At 36.6% G+C, this 18,398-nt stretch overlaps 1 protein-coding gene across 2 annotated transcripts in view; it reads left to right on the top strand.

Annotated features, from left to right (window-relative positions):
• The first annotated feature begins 1,532 nt into the window (after positions 1-1,532).
• LOC116167671 (gamma-sarcoglycan) overlaps positions 1,533-18,398 on the top strand; it is a 295,822-nt gene continuing 278,956 nt past the window's right edge. Inside the window, exon 1 of one of the 2 annotated variants that reach the window (XM_031483117.1) lies at positions 1,533-1,914. In XM_031483117.1, coding sequence (XP_031338977.1) covers positions 1,738-1,914 — 177 coding nt within the window. In that variant the 5' untranslated portion in view covers positions 1,533-1,737. The remainder of the gene's footprint in view (positions 1,915-18,398) is intronic. The other variant, XM_031483118.1, reaches the window with a different exon arrangement.

Genomic DNA, 18,398 nt, shown 5'->3' with positions numbered 1-18,398 from the left:
ACAGAAATAATAGACACATCTATACCCTCTTCAAGGACTTGTCTTTTACGAGGTCCCGGATTGAGCGCCGTTTACGCAATATAAATATTGTACCCCTAAGTATTTATTACATCAACCCTAAAGGTCATTATTTTTTCAAAAGATTCCTTCTGTAATCATTGTTGCTTGGGGGGAGTTTCGGTCCTTTTCATTTTGTGAGTTGTAATATTTCTAATATAGAGAACCGTGCTAGGATCAAAGTAAACTGGAAAATGCGGTTTGTGAAATGATGGGCTTATGTCCAACGGTAAAGTAAGTGGCACGCTCCGACGTCAGTAAAATATCGTTGTTAAATTGGCGGAAGCGATGTTTCGAAGCGGAATGAACGTTTCTTTCCATTTTCATAATTTTCCAACCGGCATAACAATGCGTTCTTAGAAAACAAGCTCGTCAAGATTACATATATTATAAAAGTACACAAATAGAGAACGTAAAAGACGATGAATTCGTTAAATTTGGGTTTATTTTAAGTTTATATACGGACTGGGACGGGTTTTATCGTTAAATCTTCAATCTGCATGCGAATTTTGGTTCATCCCAGTCATCACCACTTCCAACGCTCTCCAGATCCACCGCGAGATTACTGAGAATCATCTTAACTTCAATTCGAATCCATCCATCCTTCATTTATATCAACCGATTGAAAAACATCCAAAACAAGCTAATAGAGTTTCCTGATAACTCAGCGCCGGCATGCGGTGTGTATAAAAATGAAACCCTCATAAAATATGTATTATCACGGAGTAAAATCTCTGACGCACTAAAATATTCAGAGGAGCTTGGTAAGAGGCACACAAAAGTGGACAATGTTCGTTTTTCGAATACATTACTGATATTTATCGGGTTTATCCCCGATGTTATCCTTTCGGATGATAAGTGGATAGGGTTGGGAGTCTTTTCGGGCCTTTTGTGGTTGGCCTCATTTAGGCGATGATAGGTTGCAGAAGTAAGGAGCTGCAGTCGTCAACATATTCAGAATGTACAGTAGACTGTTCCTGCCGTAATCTGGAAACATCCCTTTTAAATGTGTTGAATATTTAATGCATCGCATCTAGAGTTCCGAGTGATTGAAAGCTGCCATAAGATGCCTCTTTCATTACCACGCATAGGAACTGCTTTTGCAAATAATTAAACATCACTATGAAACAAAGGCGCAATTTGTAACCGCAAAAAAGTTCAGGTCCTTTCCTCAAAGCCGATTTTATTTAAGGATTTGAGTAGTTTAATCCGATTGAAGAGGAGCGTGGTACGAAGGATAAGATTACGTCATATTAATGGATACCGTTCTGGTGCGAGATCGATTTTGCGAATCGCAAAGTAAATTTCCTCCTTTGCTTCGCGTCTATATATCACATTTAATTACAATGCGGTAATAAACAATTTCGGTTCCTTTTTCATGTTAAGTAGTCGTGTGAGTGGTTGTGCCGGCGCTTGCGTTCGCGTCGGGACGGAGCGCGAATTTCACGTGAATTGCTTTCAGTCCGACGCGGACTCCGGAGACATCAGAAGCACATCGCAGTTTCTCTGATGTAAAATAGCGCACGCGAAGAGCTTTGTCGTAAATTTTGCCGCATGACTCTATACTGTTCTTTGTCATAGTTCAAAGAATACTTTAGTATAACGCTCCTGAGGTACTGTAGCAGTTTTAAATGTTAGTTTATCAATAGTTGTGCACGAAAGCAATACGAACTGTTTAAAATGCCAGTTGAAGAAGAATTGTATTTAACCGGCACAACTGGTCGGACTCAGAGCATATATCAGCAACCCTCAACAGGAGAGAAGCACGTACTCTTTTACCCGACGAGTCCAGCACCCTCCGCTAACTCCGAAGAGCGTCGCAGTTGGTCTCAGGCATCTTCATCTGCTGCCGCTAATGTAAGTTGCTCAAACTTTTTAAAAATTACCCCATAAATATTTATCTTTATTTAATGAAATGCCAAAAGCTCCTCCTGATGGAAGAAACTCATATAACTTTTAAAATCGGACATTAGTGCAACATTAATTATCTTCGGACAGTTATATCTGAACCGCAGAAGCGCAAAAATAAATAATGACCATAAATGGCGTAAGGTGCGTTAATTTTTAAAATGCAATTAAAAGTTTTTGACGTTCTCACTCCAACGTGCGCGCACATATGCTACAAAATGTTTCACTTAATTTAGTTATTTTCACAGAATTCATCCAAAGTCAAAGCTGTCACAATTGTAATAGGTTTTTACATTCAATTTTATATATTAATCAAAAACGGAATCTCGCCTTTATTTTAAAATATTCAACTGCCGGTCAAAATATTACGAGTTCATTTTTCCAAAAACTCTAGCAACTTTTTTAACTGCGACGCAACTTTGGCGACTGTAAAGCTTTTCGGAGCTTTATGCTCAAATTGCGGTGGAATGCAATGAAGCGACGTTTCTCCTACCCTTGTAAAGAATTATATTTACTATATATGTAATATAATAACTGGGGCATTCAAGCTGAATGACGTACAGTATGCATTTCACTTACCTGTAGGAATAGAATTGGAATTTTTATGCAAATTGAATGCATTTATCAAACCTGATGTGCCGTACATTATTTTCTCCAACTGCAGCAACACGTTTTTATTCAAAGAGGGTGTATTATTTGATGTGCGCCTTAGTGTTAATGAAGGTAGATAAAAAGGACTCATTGCACAGTTGCATTTACGAAACTGCACAGTTAGGATCACGAATCCCAATACTTTTACCAGCATACAGAGTAGGGTCAATGTAGTTATCTTTGTACTGTACGTCACTGGAAAGCTCATTTCATGATTGTTCCTTAAGTAGTCCAGTATAATTAGGGTCGGACCTAGACGTGATTATTAGAAATCTGAAAACCGTCTTATATCTTCATCCGCTCATTTCTACTACCACAGTGTTCAACAACGACTAAGGAACATTAAATTCTGCATCGATTGACCTCTTCAACTGTAAAATGCGACGAACGTTACACACGATGCCTAATGAATGACACTATTGTTCATTATAGGCTAAAACCACAGCTTACTTAATATAAGCTGTGCTAAAACCCTCTCGTTTACGTTCAGTCGTAAAGTAAAGAACACATTGAAGAGCCCAATTCAGCAACGTCATGTATAAATGCTTCAATAGCAGCCGTAGCGAGAAATACAGCCCTCTCACTGAATATCCATAACTTTCTGTTTTTTTTTTATTTCTTCCAAAGTTACTAGGAAAGGACACGGAACAAATTTAAGCGACGAAATAGCAATTAATTTTATATTTTAATATAGCATGATGTGAATGTGGCAATATTTACGCCGCTGTATCTCAAAAAGTAATAAAGATGAAGTTTTGAGGTAGGTACAGTTTTTTTAATACAAAACTGGACAAGAAAAATGCTGGAAATTATAATTAAATTCCTAAGCGCCAGAGGGGGCCGAACACCCATTCAAAAAAATTGCAGTAGGTTGATATAATGAAAATGGTAATCTCGTAAAAATGAAGAACTCCGGAAACTAAATATATTTCTTTCCTTTGCGAAAAAAGGAGAGGAGGAAGGGTTAAACATGGTCATACAAATTTATTTTAACCTTATTTTTTACTTTGTGTATTTTCAAAACCTTGGTATGATTTAAAATTCGATACGGTATTTCGGTCGAATAAATTAATCTATGATTTATATAAAGACGAAAATCGCTTGGCCACACCCACAAATTGGTCCAATTTCGAGAATTTTAATTAAATCGCGTGCCAGATTTAATTAATTGATCAAAATCAAGACTAATTTCAAAGAAATCCGCCGACCTTATTTAAATGAACCAATTTTACTACAATTTGAAACAACTAATTAAATTAATTTAATTAACCGATCAAAAGAACTTACCTGAAGTTCGATCTGAACTATATAAGGCGTCCGACCCGATCATTTTGTAACACTCTGTAGACGTTTAAAGAATAGACGTAGTAAAACAGCTATATTAGGTGATACCGCAACAGTGTAGTATGCAAAAAGTATAAAAGTAAAAAATGAATTCTTATTTGCACTCCTTCAAAGTGGGAGCACCACTACATATCCAAGTAAACTACAACTAGTGTAAACCAGTCTTAATTCTGATATACAGTGTTTATTCATTTAGAAGTAGACATAGAGATTTCCTATGTCTACTTTTAAATAACAAAGCTCTTTTGAAAGACGCCTAATTATAGGCAACCAAAATAACACGCGCACGCATTCTGGACTGTCATTCTGGACTTTAATAAAAGCCACAGTAAATAGTATGCTTTTAGGTTATGATGAAGAGATATTAAATTCGGCCGCTATTTCCCTTAAGTTTCTTATGGGATTCTCTTTCAAAAAAATTAAAATGTTCAGTTTCATATCCTCCGTTAAAACTGAAGATTGTTTTCCACCAATTTTAAAGTAATCAACACAGAAAATAAATCTCTTACGCTCCTTAAACTGTTCTCCAGTTAAATACATCGCATACGAACGAAAATAAAAATACAGAAGCCAAAGTAACAATACTCAAATTAGTTAACGTGATATCCAGATCTTCATTTTTGTTTTAAGAAGTTATTTTGGTCGCATAACATTAGGCGTCCTTCGAAGGGTTTTATCGTTTAAACGTAATAGGGAAAACAGTACACACAAATCGCTATGTCTACTCCTAAATGAATATCACTGTATATTTTTAGTAACGGACGACCAAAAATGAGTTGCTGTCGAGTCGCCTTTGGAAGTTCCAAGTACGATTTCTCATGTAAACAAAAATTCCATAGGTGGCTCGACAGAAATTCATTTTTGATGGCATAGCATAGACAGAAAATTTAATAATAAATTAAGGTTTAAAAATCATATTATAAAGTCGTCAGGGGCTGCTAGGGGTCTGTGGTAAAAACGAGTGAACCACGACGAATGTTCGGTCCAACCCGTTGTCTTCCTAATAGTATCCAATGGTATGCCATTCCTTAGGGCTGCAGATGTGGAGGCATAAAACAGTCATGTCCACCTCCCGCTTTCGCTCAACGACTTAGCGACTGTTTTTTCGCTCGGTCAGGATTAAGTAATAGTTAATTAAGCTTGAGGCACACAGTCTTGGATTTTCTTCAAATAAAGGCAAATTCTCACCGATGTCCTCTGCAGTGATTAAGGTGAAAGCTGCTCTGTGGGAGTTTAGAGGTCTACTTCCTGTAGTTGAATCAGTTAAAGGCTGTGTCTAAAGCATTGTTCGGTATTCTTTTTCGTAGCGAAAGCTAGGCCAAAAGACAGGCGTAATTCGTAAAGTTGTCCGTGCCAAAAAAACCGAGGTATTCTCTATCATCCTAATGCACCGGAAGTCCAAAATATGCCTCTTTCAGGTCTAGAGTAGCCAAATAATAGCCCTTTTGAATAAATCTCCTGCATTTCGAGCATTCTTCATTTTGAAGTTTTGAGATACAAATTTAACTTTTTGAGTTTGAGAATTAAACTTTTTTTACCATTGGGTTTATACACTAGGAATATTTTGGAGACACACGAGACCTTTGATATGTATATGAAGTTGGTGTTCAACATACGTTATTGCGCTTGCCTGATGCTAAAAAGAGATTGGAGTAGTACGTTGAACGCTAATTTTATTTCAAAAGCTCCGAGGATCCTTCGCGAATAAACACATTGCCGTTTCCCTATGATGCGTTCTACTTGGGACACACTGTATACTATTCCATCATGAATTACTGGTATATACTTCGGTTGCAACTATTTTGTTAATAAGGCTATCGTTATTTGACGTTAGCTGTTTTACATGGAGGAGATTTTTTTTCAGTTCATTAGCTGTATTTAGTTATCTTTCATGAATCTCAAACTTTAAACTATGATTTCAACCAATACGTGCTATTCCTTTTTGTCTAATGTAGGTATACATACACAATGCTATGTATTAAGAAGTAGATATAGGGATTTACGTATATTATTTTTCCCTGTCTACTTTTAAATTTCAAAATCGCTTCTGAAGGGCGCCTAATTTTATGCAACTAAAATAACATGTGTGATGTATTCAACTGAAGACAACGTTGATATTGTCAATTGAGTTTAATTAATTTATTTATTTAAGCGCCCTTCAGAATATTGTTTTTCATTTAAAAGAGAAAAACAATACACGTAAATCCTTATGCCTACTTCTTAATTTTATTTATTTATTTACCCTCTCTTGTTCTGGGCCCTCAACAGGCTTGCGCCCAATTACAGAGTGACCCGCATAATGCTTTTTAGAGGTGCCTCTGCAGAAGGTCTTAAGTTGTTCTATACTACTCCGGTATTTACCTTACGAATTAGAAAAACTGCAGGAAAACCTAATTCGGAGTAGCCGGCAGAATGCCTCAACCCAGGTTCGAACACCCGACCTTCGGATTTATAACTCAACGCTCTACCATTGAGCCATAATGCCGGCACTGTATGTTTCGGTCATACAATTCTCATAACCATTATGTCCAAGCCTAAAGTTATTATTTCTAAAAATTATGTAAACTACAATACTTACTAAACGAAAAAGGTGGACGTGAACGTTTACAATAACGATGAAACTGACTAAGTTAAAGCTGATTATACATTTAACATATTTGTTAAAAGATAAGAACATCCACTTATGACTTCATTAAAACTTGTGGGAAACGTAAAATGTCTATTTTGCGAACAACACTGAATCCATTTGATTTACTCGAACGCTATTAAATACACTTTACATTTAAATGCGTTCGTATATTTCAACGACATATCAGCGATTTTAGTGCAACATCTCCATTCAAATACGCCTTTTTATATATCACCCTAAAGTTCGACCCCTACGTCCCTGAAATCCATTTTAAAGTCATTCTCGAATTTTTGAAACTTCCTTTCATGCTTTCCGTTCTAAAATAGGCGCAAAGTTAATTAAAAACGCGTACGGTAACGATCGTGTTGATATCATAAAAAAAGTTTCGAATTGCTCACGTGACTTTTACAATCCCTGGCGAGAAATTTTATTGCGGCGCTATTCTCTACATCACTGCCACGTTCTAAACTGGAAAAGAAACAAAATAATCCGCCTGCTGATTTCCAGTCGATAGTTTATCACTAGGCCACGCCCTTTCACCCCTAAAGATCTAGTCGAGATCTAAAATCGTACAGGAGGCGAAATCGCCTCTCGATGTCCGTCACGATCGCAAATTTCCGGTGAAATCGCTGCTACTTGTTTTCGAAATTCGAACTTTTTTTACCACCCGAACGTAAAGAGGGTGTTGCATCGGAGTAAAAAATAACCCCCACTTTCTTTACGGAAATACACGTTTTGAAGCACCAGGGATCCGTTTAAAAAAATCACAATGATGTTAGTCGGTCTCTGTGTCTGTCGGTCTGTACTCACATTTCCAATCTAAACGAGTGAACCGATTGGACCCACTTTTAATACACATAATCTTAGACAGAATCGGAAGATCTGAAAAGTTTTGTGTATAGAGTCGCTAATGTACAAGTGTGTTAAACTCTCATTTCTGGCTAAACGACTGAACCGATTGGAACCAAATTTGGTACATACCTATATTTTTAGATACGGACGAGCTGAAAATCTTTTGAGGAGAATCGATTTTAACCTTTCAACCCTCTTAAATAAACAAAGAAAAATTATCAAGCATCTCGCAAAAGTAAAAAAAAACACCAATATACCACAATAATATATTATTATATATTAATATATTTAGTTTCGTTATGCAAGTTCAACGGCTACAAGGTCAACTACACCATCCACAAAACACCTGTCCAAGTAACTCAAAATGAAAAATCTTTTAATTAAGAATTTTGAAAAATCCCAAAATTGATTGAAATTAATAATTTGACAGACACAGTGGCCTCAAACAAGCTCAAAATTTCCAAATAATTTATTAACATCCGTCACAAGAAAAATCTGACATAAACACTATCCGGGGCGCACAATGCGGGTTCGAATAAACACACAATTAGTTGATTGAGAATGACAAAATTTTATCCGGAAACACATGAAAAGAGCATTAAACAAAACTCCTGAAATAAAGGGAAGGTTACAAAGCTTGTGTGGGCATATAAGCCCGCACGCAAACGGTCAAACAATTTTTTTGTCTTTTAAAAATCCTAACAGTCTGTAGGTCAATGGTTTGCGATAAACAACTTCACTTAACATACGCTGACAGCTTCAGAACTTCGCTTGCCTTTATCATACAAACTTGATGACAAACAAACTGGCATGTTGAATACGATAATGAAAATTATTGGTGGCTGCTTGAACTTTTAATTTTTAAACAACAGAGAACCTCAACAGAAGGCCTCACGTTGCACTAAAACTGCTTCTCTTACTTCAACTTTTTCTGTAAAACGGACAACACGCTTTAAACTTCTCACAACTTTTAAACAACAGTTAACTTTCTTCTGTACAGAAATATTATAAAAATGACGAACTGTCTCTTCAACCAATCAAATAGGGCGGAACGTCCGAACAAAAATAGCGTAAAGGAACGTGCGCTCTCCAACCGTCGCGAACCAGACAGCTAACTTCAGTCTCCTGCTTACCATATTCAACGAAACACCACCGGTTTTTTATAGATAAAGCGCCAATCATAATTAACCTTGATAACACCAGCTTCGACAAAACGTTTTAGAGAAAATCTATTGAAAAACCAGAACGATAATACAGTGCAAATTCTATATAATTAAAAATTTAAAATACTTTCCTTTGCAGATTCCACTAATGAAATTGGTGAACCGTTCATTAAAAGTGTACCCGGTAAATGAACGACGATCCTCGACGTTATTTCCCCAATCCGCATCTACAAAACGGCGACCTTGCGACCAATAGCAATCCATAGCATTTGTTAAAATTTGTTAAAAAGCCGATATCTGGCCTCCTAGCGGTTGGTAGATAATTCAAAGCAACGACCAGCTGCCCGTATGGTTTTTTAACGCCCTCATCCTCCATGGACTTTTTACTGTGAGCTTCGTCCCATTTTCGATTTATGTGGATACCGGCTTGGCCTCGTTCAGCCTAAATCGGCTCAGCAAGTCGTTTATGTATCTTCAAAATGCGATCGATTCTTCTTGTAAATTCTATTCCAAGGCGGTAACTCAACTCACGTCTCCTAGAATCTTGAACTCGAAACGGCTGGATAATTCTCGGGATAAGTATTTCTCGATCATTGAAATTTTACTTAAATCTTTAGAAAATAGTAATCTGTTCCTACTTACACCAAAGTAATGCGTCCATCGTTGAACACATGCATAACCCGTTATCTCTTCTAACAACGATAAAAAAACAGGTGTTAATTAAATCTCCTCCGATAACAAAATCTATTATCGCAACACTTAAATACGCTTTTAAATACATAAATATAGATAAACAATAAGCGATAAAATTAAAGAGCAAAGTTACGCAATTACAAACAATTCTAAAATGGAATAACAACATTAAGATACAAATTCAAATCAAATAAACCACTTCTGTGCTAAATAACGCCTACAAGACGTTGTGTACACAAAAAATATGGATTTTCAGCACTTAATATTGCACTTAAAATAGAAAACTTGCACTAATCAAAATCCTTAAAGAACACAATTTTGCATTGAACATAAATATAAAAATACCCATTACCCTGTTTATTAGATGTCTAAAACTACCTTCGAGTCGTCCAACCTTAGAAAACTGCATCGCCTTCTAATTATGATTGGAGGAAATGGAAATTTGTTTCCCGGGGTCGTAGCAGAGGATTCTGATGAAGAAATGACTAAAAATGCTTGTCGTTGCGCAATCCAAATGACCCAATTAACTTAGTTCGAATTGCGCAACACTATCTTTGTAATACGCACCAGCGAACCAGAACTCTGTTTAATTTAACTTCTGCTTTCGAAATGGAACTATTGGTTAAATGATTTTACTTTCCACCCTAATATGGATTTCCCGAGTCCCCGAGTACTTGAATAATTGTTTTTTCCATTGTATTTGCACAATGTACACGAAATGACTAATTGCGCCACTTTTGATTTTCTAAATTTGCTTACTTATACCTATTTCAATTGGGACTAACGAATAGTTCGGCGCTAGCGTCAGATGCTTGAGGAGCACAGGGGCTTCAAAGAGAGTGTAATAATTTCTGTTATTTTGACGGGATCTTTACGACGGTTCAACACCAATTTTGATCATAACGAGCTCTATCGCGGCTCGACCCGTAATAATTCAAATTTCTCGCGCTTTTGGTACTAGCTAGCCTCTACTATACTGTTATACTTTTATATTATCTCGCGACAAAATGACTCCACAATGTACATAAAAACAATTAGCCCACAAAATTGAAAAATATGGAAATTCAAAGTAAATAACAGTTACAGTGTACGAATTCCGAGAGTGGTGTGTCAACTTCACAGACTGCCCCCTTAAGATGTACGTTGATCCGTATTTAGACCTTTTCATGTGGTTTTGAGATTCTTTGTTACTTTACGTGTTTCACGAAACTTTCATCTCCCCTCCAGGTTTCCTGGAGTTAATTATCCTCATCCACAGCTGTTGGTTGCATGGAACACATCTCCATCAAAAATGGAAAAACACAAGAAGGCTCAAATGGATAGGAAGATAACCATATTGTGATCGGCTACAAAACGAAATGGCAGATCGAAATAATGATAATCAACTTACGTATGCAGAGATGTATAAATTTCCGAAACAGGTAAGAGGTAACGCGAACGTTTGTTTTGAACGGACATAAACAGTGGGAATAATAAAAACACAATTCTAAGAACACATACAAAAAGTAATTTAGATTCAATGAATACGTTGTTATCCAATAGATAGGTCTTGTGCGTGGTTAAAAAGCGTAAATCAAAAACCGAAAGCAATATTGTTAATTTTCCCATTTTAAGAAACCTTCCCTTGCTATAATATAAAAATTACAAAAGCACGCACAAATCAGCTCAGCCGTATACAACAAGCAAATATTTCAACTAAATCGTTAATGGAATTTCCTTGTCCTTTCAACTCTTTAGGAGTATATGTGCTTATTACAATAAGCAAAATAATAATTTATTTGTGAATTGCCACCACTATGTTAAATACGTTGCAACTAAGGAAAAAACTATGCACTAATCCCTGTGGCAACCAAAAATGTACACGCTTTTAATGGAAAGTTGGTAAATTTATACGGAAACTAAAGTGAATTGCTTTAAAACGTCCTTATACTTTATGGCCGGCCCGCATTTTGTGTCCCTACATTTTTATTTTTTGCAGTATTGGGAAATGTTAGTAGCAACTGGACGCGCGGCGAGCTTTCAACATGCCTAGATAAAGCTCTGTTTGAATAATTAAATTCGTACTCTCGACAAGGAAATTCGAAAAAAAAACGTTCCGCCCAAAAGACAGTTTTCATAACAAAGTTTCGTAGTAAGCCCAACTATCATTAGGGCTCGCAATAAAATCGACGAAACCTCTTATTGGGATTAGCAATAAGTTCAAAAAGGAAAACGGCATCAGGTGCTTCGAAATGAATACAAACACTAACGTTTCTATTACTTTAGAGATTAATGTGGGTTACAGAGTTGGCTTACTGACCTTTGTCAAACGTAGCCAAATTTGTTTTAAGGCGTTAAATGTTTATTGAAGTAACCGGTTGTTTAGTTGCCAGAGGAAATCGTAATTTATTATCAACTGCCGTGCTATTTATTTTTGAGCGCGCTCTTTAATTTCAGGCTTCCAAACGAAATTCAATGTTGAAGCAGATGCGTCCCCGATGAATATTGAAATGTTTTAATACATTGAACTTTTTTTAAATTTTTACTGAACATGGATTGTTTGAATATAGGAATAATTTTACTTTAGTTGACAAGAGTTCACCAGAGTGCCATCTAAATTAATTTTACGATTACTTTCTGCGTTACGTTTTCTTATGAATAGTATATCGACGTTTCCAATTCACTGACAGATGACTCGCCGGTTGTGTTGTCCAATACTTAGCAGTTCACAGGGCGAATACAATACCTTATTCTGTTGATTTTGACGTTATCTTCCGGCTGCAACCAGGGTAAATATTTAATACGAGATTTTCATACTTTCACTGGAAATAATTGGTGGCGGTTTTGCTCGAGCTGTAGAATTTGTCACGCGTTTTGGATGATATAGTATCAATAAAAACCTTGCCAGGAGTATGTTCGTCGTAAAACCGCCCAAGCTAATTGGAATGCACAAGAGAACAGGTTCATGTCTCTTGAGTAGATCGCCTTTTGATATTTTTAGCGCATTTTCGCTTTCGTTGGGTGCCCCAACCCGTCTTTCTCATCGGTCTTCTTGATAGAGCGTCCTTAGCAAGAATGTTCTTATGTACAAGTACTTGTAGAAATGCTCCAACGACTTGACTATTACCGATAACTTCTTCCCAGTAACGCAGTTTTTCTGTTCTGGTTTCGATAACGGCTTTCTTGCTTTGCAGTTTCCTCCGCGCTGAGCGATACGGTAAGCTGGCAGTAACTTGAACACTCGTTTTTTCACACTTATTAATTCGGTATTATTGTCCTAAAACGACAATAGTTGAAGGCGCCTTTTTAATACTTCGCAACGTTAAAATGGCGCGCGTTAAAAACTTGAGCTTACAATGCGAGTTCCACAACGACTTAATTCGCACTGATTAAAATTGACCGTCTGTCTCTCCCCGCGGCACATTTGCACCTTCTCTCCGACCAAAGTACATTCCCTCTATTCTAAATTTAAACTTACAACAAATGATACGTTTACAAAACTTAAGATACGATATATACAGTAAATTACCAAATTTTATTCCTTCACGCCCAGGTCAAAAAGCATTTTGTCTAATTGAAAATATTCAAACCCATTACACCTGTTTGATATCAAGTTAAAAATCGTACCTGCTCATTATGTTCATCCACAAAATGATATTTTCCGCCCCCAGCGCTCGATGCGTAATAGTAGTCTTCCCGATAGTGATATGAACATTGGTCAATCGATGTACTTTGGCGACATTTCCAGTTGCAGTACGCAATCGGCATCTGGTATTAATAAGTCGCATCCGGTTGATTAACCTGGATTTGTTGATGCTCCTCGTCGTACCCGTATCCATAGCATAGTCATTGGTTTTCCATTCATCAACTCATCCATAAAGATGTTGTGGGATCCGGCACAGTGTGATGCGGATACGGATCGACGATTTTGCCCATCGTGCTTAGTTTTCTCGATGAATCAGGTCTGGCTTCTGAGACTTTTTGCATACCCCCGTTCCTGGCAGTTCCAACATCGAGAGGCGCTCCTTCCACATTTTTCGAGGTTTTGTATCTTCAATATCTCTCTAATTGTGGTCTGAAAATCGGTTTCTCCCGTCGCCGTTCAGACTTTTGCATTGATGCATTGATGGTTTCGTCACTTCAATTTCTACGGTAAAGCTCACTCTCCCTGCTTGCTGAATGTCAGTATCTCGGTTTGCAGCAACGAATTGTTCGGTGGAAAATTGTTGCAGCCCACTCTGGGATGCATCGGGATAACCAGCTTGAACCAGAGTTTTTCTTTCCGTCATCTTTCAGCAATGGAAGGATGTTTAGTGTAGGTCCCGTTAGTGAATCCACTAACGCCAAATGCTGTTGTCGTATCGTCCAGTTATTTGCTTTTGCAATTGCTTTGAATAGCGACATGTGGGTCTCCCATGGGATACTTCCATCAAAAATGTACTATACGCAATCCTGGCCTGGAAGGCTCTAAAGCAATGGGTTGAACTTCCTCTTCGCAGACACTGACATAATATTCTACGAATTGTCATTTCGATTTTTTGAAACTTCCCTCGGTATTTCGGGATGGTTTCTCTAATTTTTCTTGTCTTATCTTTTTCCTATCACATTCGTGCGTCCTGTAGAACTGATGGTCGCATCTAATTTTCGTTCTTCTAACTCATTTTTTAATTCGGCCACTTTTAATTAGTTGAGGGTCTTCATAGTTCGGCTATTTATTTCTGAAACCCCACACCTGACACCATTGTAACTTTTATTTATTTTCACTAAGCAATTATTAAATGAACTATATTTATGTTTAACAAGAGTATAACTAAATTTTTAGTTGTAATGAAACTCGTGCTTTCTTTCATAATACCTACCCTTGAAATTACCCAATCCACAACTTGACAAATGGAAAACTACAAGAGAGAAACTTTATTTACTAAATAAATGCCTGCTTGTCATGGAAACAAGTTGCCTATTTTAAGACACAGGAGTATAAATGATTGATAAAGATACAATATATAATATAATATACTTAATATAATAGGCGTTGCTCCAATTCATAGATTTTAGGATTACATCGGAAAAATTTCATATGCGTTTAAAAACAGTGATTTAGTAGTTGGACGACATCGAGTGAATTAAGTTTCATGAGATGGTTAGTTTCCCTAAATCGTCGTGTATAATACAAAACTTTATTTTAGAGCAGAAATCATAGAAATCTTTATCAAACTTCTGAAAATTCCGTGGCTATTTAATTTAGACATCCAAAACAGCAAGCTTAGGTTCTCCCGTCGTTTCCATGGAAACAATATTATATTTTGTTCTAAAGTTCATTTTATTTCGTGCCCCGCGTCCCATTTTTAATAAGAATGACAGATGTTATGATTTTACTGTACTTGCCGTTAAAGTAATCGCTGTATCTACCCGTACAGTTACAAAGACACTTAACCATTCGACTATTAAATGTCAATGTATCATCTACTATAATACTATAAGATAAAATTTATTTATCTCACAGCTTTAGGTTAACCTTTGCATCTAAATAATAATAATAAATGTATTTCATTTGAACTTAGAATTTCTAGAGTGACCTGTTTTCATGCCTCGAGGCCCCATGCAGCGTTACGGCTACGGCTCAGCACGCCATTACTCGTTTTGGAATCCTGCTACACGAGTAATTATTGCTAAAGTTACGCCCTTAAAAATTACTTTTTTAATCACTTGAAGTAGGGTTCCAGCGAAATCTTTGCACACAACTCAGCTCGCTACTAGGTTTAGTTAGCGTAGAGATACATTTTTAAAAAATTTTAAATCACCATCCGAAAGAAGAAAGAGACCGTTGTCTATAAAAGATGATTGATAAGCAAGTTTTTATCACAACTCCAAATACCTTTAAATAAGTTAAACCTTGGGGTAGTTTCCATGATTTAAATATGAATTGTAACATATAGGAACTCATATGCGATTTTTTTTTGAGGTATTTGATTAATCGACAGTTTTTTAGTTTTTTTTCATATCTTCTACAGCTTTTGAAATATTTATCTTAAATTTGGAGCATAAGTTACGCTGAAGGGCTTACATCGTTGGTCATGTAATGAACATGTACAAATGTAGGTATACATTTTTTTTCAGGGATCATGCTTCATCATCCATCCCTCAAGTCTTTTGGTGTGTTGTAATTGTTTCGTATCTGACCCGTTATTGAGGAGGAAAAAATAATCTCTTTTTTTTATTAGTTGTGACCGATTCGCATTTGAAATTTCAGGAGATATATGTAATGAAAAAAAAATCGTGAAACTATAACACCTTGTAGTGAAAGAACTGTATATCATATTTAGGAACACCCAGTATATACGCTAATTTTTGCTTTAGAGGAGTTGCAGGGAAAAAGATATCGATAAAACGGTTAATTGAATATAATTATCCATTCTAATATTCATAACCGCTATAGGGCCGTTTTCCTAATAACCTGTCGTAGGTTCAAGCTGCCTATACTTCATTCATTATAAGAAGGTAGTAGATGGCGCTGGGTTTGAAGATAAGCACACACAGGAAAAATATAAAACTGCACCAAATTATTGTAAAGTAGAAATATCTAGCACTGCAAACACAAATGAATCTTTGACATTAACAGTTAATGACACTTCAATAGTTTAGATGCAAACAGAAACTACCAGCTTGCAAAATTCACCACTCGTTTTATGTTTCAGCGTAATACTGACTTGTGTTTTAACCAATCACACTGAAGGTCAAATCTTCCCTATGTTTTTTACCGCTACATTCTTAAAATGAATACAGTATAAGTGCGAGTACTTTTAGGCAAAGCGGGCCTACCGTGGTCTCCTTTACATTTCATTTGCACCTCGTGTGGCAGATTTTCTATTGTTCGGTTTGAGAATAAGAGGGTCGTGCCTTCGGGCAAGGCTTTTGGGTCAGCAAAGCAGATGTTAACTTCAACATAACTTGAGAAAATAATACTTTTGGCAAACATCCTTTCATCTTGAATTATTAGATGATCAGAGCAAATTACACGTTCCTGACTGTTACCACATTTGAAATTTCTGCTTAAAAATGGCACGCAATATGAATAACGTTATTGGAAACACAGCTGCCGTATAATATCAATTCCAAGTTAAATTTTGTTGCAAATAACTTTCACTTTTATTGATGCTTTCTATCTAAAAATGGTATTCCCCAAAAAGTAAATTCGATAAACCCTAATAGTTCCGTAGGTTAACATTTACGGTATAAGCAATTTCGATTCCGATTTCGATCTTTATGCGTACATGTATAAGAAAAAAAAACGTAATCTAATCATATCCGAAAGCAAATTTATCACGAATTCAATAAGAAATCTAAAATAACCTGATGCTGACACACAATGGAAAAGAAACTGACATGCTCGAAAATCTCGAATAACACATTACTTCCGCGGTCAATGGGAAATTCGGGAAGTAATAATAACAACCACCTGAGCCAACCGCGCAATTACCAACTTCGGATGAAAAATTCGCTTTACGGATAAAGAATCATTAAATTCCGGCAATGTTCCACTCTATATTCCGGAGCGCAATCACGTAGGTATATAGGACAATCCGCTTTATTAATCTACCGTTTGTGAATGCATAAAAGCGACAATAACGAATATGGTTCTACACAAACATAAAGAACTAACAGAAAAACGGCCATAAAAGTACCACTAACGTTCGGCAATAATAAAGCAAATGGGATTTCGAACTAAAAAGACCAAGACTGAAAATTATATCCCTTTAGTCTTCAAAATCTCTTTCTTTCTGCACTCGCAGTTTAAATAACGCAATTTACAGGTGTCGGAATTTAATTTGTAGGCATTAACTCGTCTTAAGGATTGATTGGTAATTCAAGTTGTTAACTGTTTACCCTCATAAGTGGTGTAGCTATCAACTTTGGGTATTGATTATAATCAAAATTTAATCTTGTTGTGAAGGTGAAGGAAACTTATTTATCTCTCGGCGAATTTTTATACTTAACGAACGCAAAGGTCGCACGGAAAGTGTCATAAAAACTTCGTACACACATCGACATCATATGGCTGTCCGTGACGCGTTACTCAAATATCATCATTCCGGGTCAGATGTGCTGAAGATTTCGGATAAAAAGTACATATCTGCAAGGGAGAGGTTGCCAATTATTTAGTTCGATCTGTAACTGCATGTAAGAATGCTAAATAGAAACAGTACACTTACTCCGCATTTTGTTGCAAAAGAAATGCAATTGTGTATTTTTCAGTTCAAATAAAAAATGTCTCATCATTCCTGAAAAAATTTGGAAACTTTAATTTTTGCACAACCCTCCTAGTGTCTCACAAAGAACGCATAGTGTGGGGGTGCGCACCGTCTTACTTATAACGGGTAGGCAGAGTTGGCGCTACGGTTCCTCAAACCGCCGCATAAATTACCTCAGGGTAAAACACAAAATAAGAGCTTGAGAATCTTCCACAGCGGTTGTGGGTAAACTGATCGTATTAACATCGGTGCACTTATCAAGGGCTGAGCGCCACTCAATTTCTAAGCTACCTTTTCCCGCATGAAGCGGGGGGATTAAAAAGAGTACGAATCAATTCAAGTACTCACCAAAATAAATGCTAGTTTATTCAAACCAATGACAAAAATAAAAATTGTCTTCCCAATGGGATAGCGTAACATGAAAATGTTCAAATGTTCAAAATTATACATTATATAAGTTTCCACAAAGAAATTGATGTTGCGAACACAAATGCGCACGTATAGGTCAAACCCAAGTAAAACATCAAAAGGCAACGCTAACCTTAATGCAAATTAGATGTCATCCAGAGAAGTGAGCTCAGTTCTCGGATCCAAAATAAACCTGCAAACAAAAGAAACCTCCCAAGCCGCAGAGCTCGTAATAGAATGATCTGAAAAATGCCTGAAGGGCTTAGCCTTACTAGTAAGCTTCTAGCACCGACTCGGCCAACCTTTCCAGAAGGAAGTGGCTGGCTACCATAGCATTCACGTGTAAAATGGACCATAACTTAACAGAGTTCGCAAAGCTAAATAATAAATAAGCACTGAAGATAACAAATTAATTGAATGCGATAGCTTACAAACCTGAAGGGGCAAAATAATGATCAATTATTA

The sequence above is a fragment of the Photinus pyralis genome, unplaced genomic scaffold (genome assembly GCF_008802855.1).
Source record: "Photinus pyralis isolate 1611_PpyrPB1 unplaced genomic scaffold, Ppyr1.3 Ppyr1.4_LG4, whole genome shotgun sequence".
Lineage (NCBI taxonomy): Eukaryota > Metazoa > Arthropoda > Insecta > Coleoptera > Lampyridae > Photinus > Photinus pyralis.
Note: the sequence above shows the minus strand (reverse complement) of the source record. Positions and strands in the feature narration are given on the sequence as shown.